This window comes from Sander lucioperca, chromosome 3 (genome assembly GCF_008315115.2).
Source record: "Sander lucioperca isolate FBNREF2018 chromosome 3, SLUC_FBN_1.2, whole genome shotgun sequence".
NCBI lineage: Eukaryota > Metazoa > Chordata > Actinopteri > Perciformes > Percidae > Sander > Sander lucioperca.
Window position 1 is genome coordinate 44558477 of NC_050175.1, and position 12032 is coordinate 44570508.

The 12032-nt window shown below is 40.2% G+C and overlaps 2 protein-coding genes across 4 annotated transcripts in view; one reads left to right on the forward strand and one right to left on the reverse strand.

The window, feature by feature from the left end:
* The window catches only part of dpy19l3 (dpy-19 like C-mannosyltransferase 3), a 616246-nt gene that overhangs the window by 308820 nt on the left and 295394 nt on the right, over positions 1-12032 (forward strand). The gene's annotated exons all lie outside the window — the stretch shown is intronic.
* Positions 1-12032, reverse strand: part of si:ch211-186j3.6 (neural-cadherin) — a 369843-nt gene that overhangs the window by 229330 nt on the left and 128481 nt on the right. For both annotated transcript variants that reach the window (XM_031290668.2, XM_035999800.1), the window contains exon 6: positions 10197-10446. In XM_031290668.2, the coding sequence (XP_031146528.2) occupies positions 10197-10446 (250 nt within the window). The remainder of the gene's footprint in view (positions 1-10196; positions 10447-12032) is intronic.

The following is a 12032-nucleotide window of genomic DNA, read 5'->3' on the forward strand; positions in this document are numbered from 1 at the left end:
TCATTATGGATTTAAGTGGAGTTGGCCAACAATTAGGCTTATGACTACGAGCAGCCTGAAATGGCAACAATAGCTGATGTTGGCCTGTATTGGTCTGCAAGACAATCAACCTTGTGATATGCTGAAGACGTTCACTGTGTACGGCAGTGATCAAACAATTAGTTAATTAATCAAGTAGTCAAACAGCAAAGTAATAACTGTTCATTTAAGTCATATATCAAGAAAAATGTTAAACATTTGCTAGTTTAGGTATCTCAAATATGAGGATTTGCTGCTTTTCTGTTTTTTTTTATATTGTAAATTGAGACACAGTTGTTGGTTGGGGAAAACAAGTGATCTGAGGACACCATCTTGGGGTCTGGGAAACTGTGATCAGCACACATATTTTGAAGACTTAACAATCATAGAAAAAAAAGAGATTTATTGATATTGGAAATAGTCTGATTTTGCAACTGGAATTTAATTATTGGCCCTGAAGACTTGGAGACTTGACAAACTTATTTCACCACATGGTCCATGTAGCAGCTGTTCTGGAGCTTCTGATCAAATCACACTATCTTCCTAAGGAAATGGCAACTGGGCAAACTATCTGCTGTGTGATCAAAAGCTCCAGAACAGCTGCTAAATGGACCTTGCGGTGAAACTGTTTTGTGAGAAGCAATTGTTAGTTGCAGTCCTAATATAAGGTAATTTGTCCAATTTACGTGCAAATACGCTGGCACTGCTACAACCAACATTTCCACATCTGCGTTGCCACGGGGATCCACAACATCATTTTATTCATCGGCTCTTGTCCACTTGCCACCCAAATGTGTGATTGTGCAGACTGTGCGTGCCTACAAGTGTGCCGATTTCATGTTAATACAAGCACCTAAAAATAAATAAAGTAAGAAAACAGAGATAAGATAGTGTGAAAGACTAAATGATGTCCATTTAACAATGAGAATGCAGAGCTGAGCATGATAATGACATGGTAAAGAAGACAAAAGCACAGCCACTGTGTCCTGAATACCTAGAAGCACACCTATACGTACATTGCTGGCAATTACATTTAAAATATTAAGCCAAACATGACGTAAAATTCATAAGTACATACAAAATAGATAATGGTGCTATGGCAAGTCTTTTCAGAAAGCATTTTAAGGTTAATCCTACTTGACACTTACATCAACCTAACTTCAACAAATACCCGCTCTAATACTTTCGAGCAGATGCTTGTAGGCTTTGACTGCATGAAGGGCAGCCTATGTGAGTGTCTGAGAGACAGAGAGTGGAGTGAGATCAGGACAGATCTCTGAGAGCAAGCACAAAGCCCAGCAGTCAAGCAGCAGTGAGTTGCCTTTTGCAATCACATTTGAGCTCTACCACAACTCTAATTTGTCCGGATCAATGCTGCAATCAATTGCAAACCGCCTCAGACATACGCCACCACACACTAATTACTTTTTAACCTTTTTGTTTTACTTTTTTGTTTTAGTTTGTTTTCATTCTGTTAATCTGGGGAGAAAAAAAATAGATGCATCCCTCAGGCCGGGGCCTGATGTCAGTTGTAAAAAAATTAATCAGTGAATTTAATTATTGAGTTCATTTAGTTTATCCAGATAAGGCAGATATGGAGAATGAGGAAAAGAGAGGGGGTAATTGAGAGAATGTGTGTGTGTGTGTGTGTGTGTGTGTGTGTGTGTGTGTGTGTGTGTTGAATAGTTGGGGGTCAGGACGGTCAGCGGATCTTTCCAACTGCTGCTCACTGATTGTTGTATTTATTTGCTGGAATGCCTCCTGTCTGATTCCATATTAATCACTCCTTACAATGCTATGCTTCCATTTGCTTGTTGAATTGCAGGGGTGGATGTGGGGCCGATGGTGAGAAGCTGTAATAACTGTCGCAGACAAGGCTGCAATATAAGCACTAAAGCAGCAGTGTTTGCTATAGAAAGATAATAGGTGAGGCCTCTGACGTCTTAAATATACCATCTTATTAAAGTGCTGGGTTAGATATGTGTATATGTGAGCCTTTATGTGAACCAGGTTTATGAGAGTTGCTTCTGTCAATATTCCTTTGTCTGCTGGGTTCTGGTCTGTTTACCCTTGTCGAGTGTAAAGAGCTTAATCTGTTGAATCTTTAGCATGATTGACCAATGTGGTCGTGTGGTTTGGAGGACTTGTTCTGAAACTAGTGATGGTTACATTTGTGAAGAGTTTATCCAAATACTCTAAAAAGATGATCAAAACTAGGATACTTGTGTCCATGTAAACAGACTGATACATGAAAGGAATATAATATCAACTGACTGTTTTCTGTTCTTCAAGTGCCAACTTTAAGATACCGACAGTATCTTCAAATCTAGAGAGCTTTCCTTGCGAAATGTTAGTGTTTGACTACTGTGAAGCTTCACATAAAATAGGGATCGCCAAACCAAGTGCTGTTATAAGACATTGTTTTTCTCAGTTGAAGGAGGTTTAGGGTGGTGCATTTTGCAAAACTACTACTATTTTGTTTACGTGTCTTTCATTACGGTGAATGTTAAATGGATATACTGCTTTTGTTTTTTGTAAAATAAATTACAACTTACTAGCCTGGTTGACACCAGACCCTTCTCAGTTGTAACTGAGAGTGGGTCTGGGAAAGGTTCATTGACAGTTCATTTCCAAAGGGGCGTCACCAACGGACGCCGCTCAAATGCCTCTGGGCGCATTGGATAGTCCAACCAATCAGACCAACGATCCGGGTGACGCTGCTCTTCGGTAGCCGCCATGTTGAACGTAAACAAAAAGCTGCTCGCTGCTCACCGTTGCTGCGCTATCGTCGTCGCGTAATGCCCGCCTCAAAGGTTGTGATTGGTGTAAAGCCCGCCTCAGCGGTTGTGATTGGTGCCTCGATTTCGGGGACATTGGAAATGGGTTTGAATGGGCTCTTCGCCAGACTGACTTGCAGAGCAAATCTCAAATTTGCCGGAAGTTCGTCAGGGTTTACCCAGGCTAACAACTTACACATTACGGCGCAAATCTTTTTATTTATTTTGCAGCTCCTACTACGTGAGCCCCGTTTCTGTGCGTAGGGATGTAACAATTACTGTAACGGTAAACCACGGTAAAAACGTTGACTTTTCATTTAAAATATCCTTATTATCGCAGTGGATTACCACGATCTGTGCTTAGCTAGCACTGGGGCCGTCAGACAGAGTTACAACACACACAGAGATGAGAATGGTATGTATCGACTTGTCTAACTCTGGGGGTTACTGTGAATAAGCTAAAGTCCCAATAAGTCGGCGTGTTCGAAGTCCCAAAACGGGAAAGGCATAGAAAAAAAGTCTGTTAACCTGCTGCTACATTCTGTCCCCCTTCTCCTGTCTGAGCGCAGTGGTAATCTCAGCATAGCCATCTAGCGGTAGGGGGTTTAAACAACATAAACGTGAACCACTGTCTTACCATGAATATTTTTGAAAAAAAAATAAATAAATAAATCAATATTGCCTTTTTGAAAATCGATACAGTATTGCAAAATAAATTATCGTGATACTCAAGTGTATGGATTTTTTCTTTACACCCCTATAGCTTAGCGCATGTAACTAGGCACAACAGGCCTGTCAAGCTTCAGATGTCTCCACATGCCACAGCCATGTGCATGGGGCTGAAGTGTGAGTGATACTTGGAGAGTTGTCCTTTTTTTGCCTTTCCACAACCAAAATTCAAAGAGTATATGTTTATTTGTTCTTTTTAGATAGAGAGAAATAACAGTCTACATTATGTTCTTAAAATAATGTAATTCTAATAATAACGAGCTCTAGCCTGCAAAACAAGCACATTTCTGCTCCTTTATTTCCATGTCTCCAATATGGCTCATCAACTGTTGGGGATGCTGACTTTTTACCTGGAGAAGCTTCAACTTCAGTCTGTTTTGCATCATGACGTGGCACTGAATGGTCATAAGTGTTCGTAGCTATCAAGTGCATACCTAGGACCCTTTTTATGGATTCTGGTGAAGCCTGCGTTTCCAACCAACTCAGAGAGCTGCAGTTAATTAGTGAGCCAGCAGCAGCAGCAGCAGCTGATAAGATCTGCCAGTGACGGTTTTCATTTCAGCCGGCAAACTGATTGTCGACGACTAAAAATGAGAAGCCTGCTTTATTCTACCTCTGTCTGAAATCAAGGACTCTTCTTTTAAAAATCTGCCACTGTTGTCATTGTACACTGCATACGTACAGTCAGTGCGAGATTGGAAAGCCTGACAAGCGTCGCAACAATAACCTCTGTTTCTCCTGTCTGCCTTTCTCACACAACTCTACACCTGAAATCAATCAACACCTGAAATCAATTCCGCCTGTTATATCAGTCTGTGTGCATGTTTAAATGAGTGCATTTAATGTCCATTATTGGTCAAAAAATTAGATGTTTCAAATCATTGGAATCATGATACACAAAGCGCATACATGTTAGTTGTAGACACACATGCAACAGTGGGGAAATGTTCCCAGGGTGGTTTCTGTGGCAACAGGATGGTGATGGAAGGTAGAGTAATAAGATCCTGATAGAAAAGTGACAGTACTGATGAAAGGCGGCTATTCTGTCACTCACCAGGAAGTGAGAGCCATGCAGTGAAGAGGTAGATCTAAGAGGTAGAGTGTAGAACTCATGGAAACGCGAAAAAAAAACTGTTGTTTTTTTCATGTGCCTCCTTCATCTCTCTCTCTCTCTCTCTCTCTCTCTCTCTCTCTCTCTCTCTCTCTCTCTCTCTCTCTCTCTCTCGCTCTCTCTCTCGCTCTCTCTCTCTCTCTCTCTTTCTTGCACTGATGGCCATTAACAAACATTAATAACACAGCCAGTTTCCAAAGGATTGCAATAAGACCCACTTTTATATATAACTAATATATATAATAGGGCTGAACAATTAATTGCATTTGCGATAATATCGCGATATGTTAAAACGCGATTTCCTAATCGCAAAGGCTGCGATTTGGTCACGTGACTCACGAGAGCTAATCAGTCTGCACTCCGCAGAGAAAGCATCAACTTAGAATGCTAACGCTACACTGTACCTTGAGCTGATTTCTGTCATTCAAACAACTCTGAGTTGTAGTTTAAAACTTTTACAGCCATTTTAATGAAATGAAGGGTTTTATTCAGGCTCGAGTCCATACATGCAGTTAATGGATACAGGCACGCAGAACTCAAGGCTCGGTTGGCAACTATTAGCTCTGATTAGCGGTTAGCTCCGGTTAGCGGTTAGCTCCGTTATAAAGATATGAGTGGAGGAGCTGCCACTGAGAGGGGTAACAACCAGACTCTGATAAATGACGTTCGGGGAGCTTTCACAGCAGTGTGGCCGCGGGGTTTCAACAGTTTTATTAGTACAGTTAATCCCACGGCAAGAACACCAGCAACATGCTAACGTAACGATAGCCTCTCTGAACAAGTGCACGCGGCAGCACGCAACTTCACGAGGGGGAGGGGCTGGAGGCAGCTCCTCTCTGTGCACTGTAAAAAAAATACACTGTTGTGTGTGTGTGTGTGTGTGTATATATACTATATTTTTACTTTTTTAACTGTCTAGTGTGTAATTGTGTGTCGTTCATACTATAAAATGATTTATTGTTTGTCTTTGTTGAATAATACAGAAGACAAAGAGCTTAAAAAAATAATCGAATCGCAATCGCAGTATTTGGGAAAAAAATCGCAATTAGATTATTTTCAAAAATCATTCAGCCCTAATATATAATTATAATAAATAACACTGTTCAGTATGATTTTTAGTCTTGCAGCTAGCATTCACTCTGAACTGGCAAAACACACACACACACACACACACACACACACACACACACACACACACACACACACACACGGATTATCACATGCTTACAATCAATACAAATAGGCCAGATTTTCTGCCTGGATAATGATACATTTAATGACCTCTTTCTCTCTCTCTCTCCCTCTATTCCTCTCTGTCCATCACATGCATTGACTCAAACACACGTGCGAGGGGACAAATTATGGGATTGGTTGGATAAGAGTGGGGCAGTCATCACAGGTCACCGCTTTGAAAAACAACAACACATATTTTGTCTCACTGTGCTTTACGCTGGGTTTTCACATGCAGCTTTAATACCAGCAGTGGAGCGGTTCAATTCGTTCCCTATGAGAACAGTCTGAAGACAGTGGGTGCCCGGAGGTCTGCCCATCTCCAAAGTTGACTTTTGCAGAGCGGTAGCAGAGATTTACAGGCAAAACTGCCTGAATAAACCCAGTGTTAGAACTTAAACGTATGAAAATAAGTTTTGTGCAATTCTTTCAGGACCGCCGCTCTCTCTTTGTCTCTCGCTCGCTCGAGACAGACCCATCTGCAGCCTGCAGTACAGTGCGGCTGCTGGGTAGCGTGAATCTCTCTCTTTTTTAAAATGACTTGTGAAGCCAACATCAAAGCCCAACTTTACTTTTACTGATATCAAACAAAGAGAAAAGTTCTCCCCTCATCTTAAAATGGTCATAAATCGATACTAGAGCAGTCGATTTCCTCGTCCAGAAGAGAAGCAGAGAAGAAGTCAGTGTTTGATGGTTATTTATCTGTGCTTTAGAACATATTCACTGCGAAAACAATCATAAAATTGTTTTATTTCTCTCTCTATCTCTACTGTACAATGACAAATTAAAGTAGCTACAAAACATTAGTTCTGCTGGTATACAGATGGACTGGAATATGTGTGATGTATGATTCCGATTCAGAGGCCAACGATTCGATTCTAAACCGATTATCGATGCATCCCGATGCAACAATTTTTTAATGTACATTTCCATGCGTGATTTAAAAACAATAAACTATAAAACTATAAAAAAATATAAATCAGAGTTTGCTACTCAGAGTTTGCTAATCACTTCCTAGACAAAGCTTAGATTTTGACATATGTTTATCACACACAAGTTTTAATGAAATGTTTTGTCTACTGAGGTTTTTATTTTGTAGTCATTCCATGCTTAAGCCTTAAACATGCTTGTGAAAGTCACCTTCTCTCCCAGTAATCTCCCATATCAGAGGCTCAGTCATGTTTAAAGGTGGATAATTGGCTTTTTAGAACATGAAGGTGTCAGATGTAATGTGCTAAAGTAGATGAATATGTGTTTTGCCTAATTATTTTATCTATGTCTTATTAGATCATGTGTATATATACATTTTTTTTTTTTTTTTCTTTTAGGCCATTTTTGTGTGTTTTTTTTCCTGCACTCTCTAAATTCTAAGTTGTTGTCCATTATCCCATCCTCTTTCAGTCACTCTGTTTTCTGATTTGTACTTGTCTGATTAGTAAATTTTAAATAAAAATCAAGACATTTAAAAAAAAAAAAAAAAACGATTATTAACTTATCTGAATCGAATCGTTCTAGAGAGAATCGCGACGCATCTAAGGATCGATTATTTTTCCCACCCCTATATAACACAATAAAGGAAAGGGGAAAAGAGCACTTTAAGGTTATGCATTGCTCCTGGGTTGTGACCCAGGTGATCTCTGAATTATCATGACCAGGGATATACCCATGTTGACTGGCTTGGTTTGAATTTCCAAAAGAAAGGTTGAACACAGGTCAGACAACTTGGTCAGTGGTGTGAAAGAGGTATAAGTGATAAATCATAGATTGTCCCATACTGTTTTTGTGGCAGCTGCAGTAGAGTATTGAGGGCAACAGAAGAAAAACTGACTAATTATCCTGTTGTCTCTGACACTAAATCAATACAACCCAACACACACACACTAATCCCCTACCACTATAACAACATAAACGCATGCATATCAGATGCATGATGCATAACTACATCCCTCTGTCCATACCAACACTCCACTTTGCTGGGACCTTATTACTGAATACACACACACACACACACACGCACACACACACACACACACACACACACAGTGCGTTTCACTATCTTTGTGGGGACCCGTCATTGACATAATGCATTCCCTAGCCCCTTACCCTAACCTTAACCATCACAACTAAATGCCTAACCTTAACCCTTACCCTCACCCTAACCATAACCTAATTCTAACCCTAATCCTAAAACCAAGTCTTAACCCTCAAACAGCCCTTTAAACTTGTGGGGTCCAGCATTTTGGCCCCACAAAGCTGTCCGGACCCCACAAGTATACTGTATTCCTGGTTTTTGGACCCCATGAATATAGTTAAACAAGAACACACACACACACACACACACACACACACACACACACACACACACACACACAGTGCCTCCTGAGGGTGCTGGTGGGTATGGCTGATTGACTCTGCCTCACCAATCTGCCCAGCTCTCTGCCAGAAAATCAACCAATTAAAAGATGCAGGCACCACAGCAGCACTGGGGGGATTTTGGGGGGGGTTGGGAAACAGCTGTGAGGAGCTGACCTGACAAAGTCTCTCTCTCTCTCTCTCTCTCTCTCTCTCTCTCTCTCTCTCTCTCTCTCTCATAAAGTGGTATGCAATTCATGTAAAAGTGTTAAAGGCCCTAGTCCAAAAGTCTTTAGTTTATTCAACAGGGGGTCCTCAGAGTTACTGCAGGGGGGGCCACCAAATTATTGTTAATTGTTAAAGATTTTTCAAAAATTAAAATGTCTAAACATTTAACTCCAATAACTGTATTCGTCCCAGAGGGGCAATTCAAAATTCATTACCTTAAATCCAACATATTAAAGCAAATATGTACAGCTCAGCCTATTTGTAAAAAAACAAAACAATTGATGATAGGCTTCCTGGTCTACAGGTAATATAGCCATCCACAGATACAGATAATCATAAGGATTCACTGTGCCACATTAAAAGATGATTTATAAAATTATGCCAACAATTAATATTTAATAGCTTAGTATTCTATGCACTAAAAAGGTATGTATATAAAGGCTTTAGGCCGCCCTACGCGTTATTGTAGGCCCAGTTTAAAATGCAACTTAATTTATATACAATATATGTAGTAAAGGGTCCCTGCCCTGTCTCTCTTTCAGTAAAGGGGTCCTTGGCTTAAAAAACATTGGAGACCTTAAGTTTATTCTCTTTACCGTTTTTTCTGTTAACTGTAGAGCCGTACTATTTTTAGGGTGTGTTTCAAGTATATCTTTACAGAAACACATCAATTTGATCAAAAGGAAAGAATGGGACATAGAATGTATGAATATGTAATATTGCAATATTTTCTCCTTTTCGCCAATATTAATGCCAGAGAGTAGCTGCAACTGAACTAGGGCTGCATCTAAAGATTACTTTCAAAATCAATTATTATTGGTGCCTTTTTCTATGGACTACATCTGAAAACACCAACTGTAAGCAGCAGTATAAAGGCACCCGAAATGACTGCAGACTATCCTAGCATGTGGAAAGGTCTAAGATCTATGACAGATTACATGCCATCCCCCTCCTTCTTGTCAAGTGCTGATGCGTCTATAGCTAGGGAATACATTTTATGCTCGCTTTGAGGCCATCGGCAGCCAACAAGCAAGAACAGCTAAAGTGGAGGTTAATGGATGTGTGGGTGTAACTCTCACCCAGCATGACGTCAGGAGAGCTTTCAAGCATGTGAACACCAAGAAAGCAGTAAGACCTGACGGTATGGATTGGCGGATCCTCAAACTGTGTGCTGACCAACTAGCGCCGGTTCACAATGATATTCAACCTGTCACTGGCTCAGTCTGTCATACCCACGTGCTTCAAGAAGTCCACCATCATCTCTGTGCCCAAGAAAACAAGACCAGCAGGCCTGAATGACTACCGCCCAGTGACACTCACATCTGCATTAATGATGCGCTTTGAATGACTTTGAAGCGGCTGCATACAGGATGACTCAGTGGTGAAAAAGCCAAGGCAGAGTGTATAAAATTCCAAGTATCCCCTCAAATACTGAGGAATTTCTACTCCTGCATCATTGAGAGCGTCCTGGTGGGAAACATTACTGCCTGGAACTACAGTAAAACAGTATATAACAGGACCGCAAAGCCCTGCAGAGAGTGGTTAGTTCAGCTGAACATATAATGAGTGGTGCTCTACCCTGCCCAAATGATATTGACACCAGGCATTGCAAGAAAAAGACTAGGAGACAATGCCTAAGATTGTCCCCAATGCATCTCATCAATATCTCTTCCCATCATGTTTTACCTCTTAGACACTGAACAATTGTGTGATAATCGGGAGTTTAGAAGCCCAACTCTTGCAGTACTTACATATGTTGGGAGAACTCAGGTGCCTCATCATTGACGTTAGCCATTCGAATCCGTACTGTAGTTGTGCCTGTGCGAGGGACCTCGCCCTTGTCAATTGCCATCACTACAAACTCGTACAGGTGGTTGGGCCTCTCGTAGTCCAGAGGCCCCGCTGGGAAGATGGTCCCATGAGGGGAAATGGTGAAGTCTGGACTCAGGGTATAATAGGTCAACTCTGCATTCTCTTCGGAGTCACAGTCATTGGCTGACACTAAAGACGAAAACATAGAAATGGAGAATAGAGAAAAAGAAGTTAGATGGTAGTCTGGCTATCACCAGACCAAGCTCAATCTTTTAAGATTGAACATTAGTCTGGGGACTCTGCTCTGTATTTTCTACTGCACAAGAGGCGTGATCAATGGGAATAGTCAAGCCAAGGACCCGTTAACTGAGAGAGATGGATCAGGGACCCCCTACTACTTATATTGTATAAAATTAAGTTGCATATTAAACTGGGCCTACAATAACGTGAAGGGCAGCCTAAATCCTTTATACATAATTTACCTATAGGACAGTAAGCTTATCAATATATGTTTTTTTTTCAAATAGGCTGATTTAAATTACCTAAAATAAGTTGGAAATCATGTTAAGACACTTTAGTTTTTGAAAAAAACCTTTGAAAAAATGAATAATTTGGTGGCTGGATGGATGATATTCAGTCTCAAAACACTAGAGTAACATTGGTTAGGAGTTAGAAGATTTTTAATTCAGATGTTGGGATTCCATCATTGTTCCACACTATAGAGCACCTGTCTCTTATTAGGGCTTCTTGAAAATTTAGTATCTAACTTTGATATCCAAATATGTTCAGGTATTTTTCCTTTCTTCATCCATCCAGGGGTTGCTGAGATATCATGTTCACAAGAATGGGACAGATATGAGGTTACAGTGACCTTAACCTTTGACCTCTAAAATCTAATCAGATTTTGTCGCCTGTCCAGAGGCATAAATATCTGAAATATATGAACTTGAAGATACTCGGGTGGACTGTTCTTTCTCTTTTGCAAAGTTGCAGTGTGTTGTTGGAACAGCAAATAACAGCACATTCCAGTAAAGGGTTAGCTTAGCATCTATTAAAACTGGTCTACATGTAACCACTTCAATGGCTGCATTTCAACATTTCAATGACGGTAGCAGGTTTTCCCCTAGACATTTTCCCGAATTACAGCTGGGCAGAAACAGTTACACTTTAAAAAAAATCCACACACAGTCTACGAGTGGGATGCCACGGCAGTAATAGTGGCTTGTGTCATTTTACAAATATATATCCCTAAATGTGTCTTTATTACTTCAACAGTGAATGGAGGCAAGTGCTGGTGTCTATGGACAAGGGTTGTGCATTGACTGAGCTGTGAAAAACACATATACTAATACAATGCTATTTCACTTCTAAGTTTCCACCCTTTTTTTCTGTTATAATTAGGTTTACTTAGAAACATAATTCACATCTTGCAACAAAATTACTTATTATGCCAATCAAGCATACTGATTTAAGTCAATGTGAAAGAGAAAATATAGTTGAATTAAACAAGAAAATACAGTCTGTTATCTTATTAATGCAGAGCCAAGTTTTTTTTCTTGTTTCATGTATTTGAGAAAAAGGAACTCAACATAAGCACAGGACACTATTCACTGCTCATCTTATGTAACCAAAGTGAAGACTGAAAAGGAAGTGATGCTCCCACTGACTTAAATGTTCAGTTCTTCAACACAAGGGGAGTATGTGTTATTTGCACAGCATGCATTGAAAGACTTTTATTTTGCATCATTTCTGTTTCTACATTACACACTGGGAAT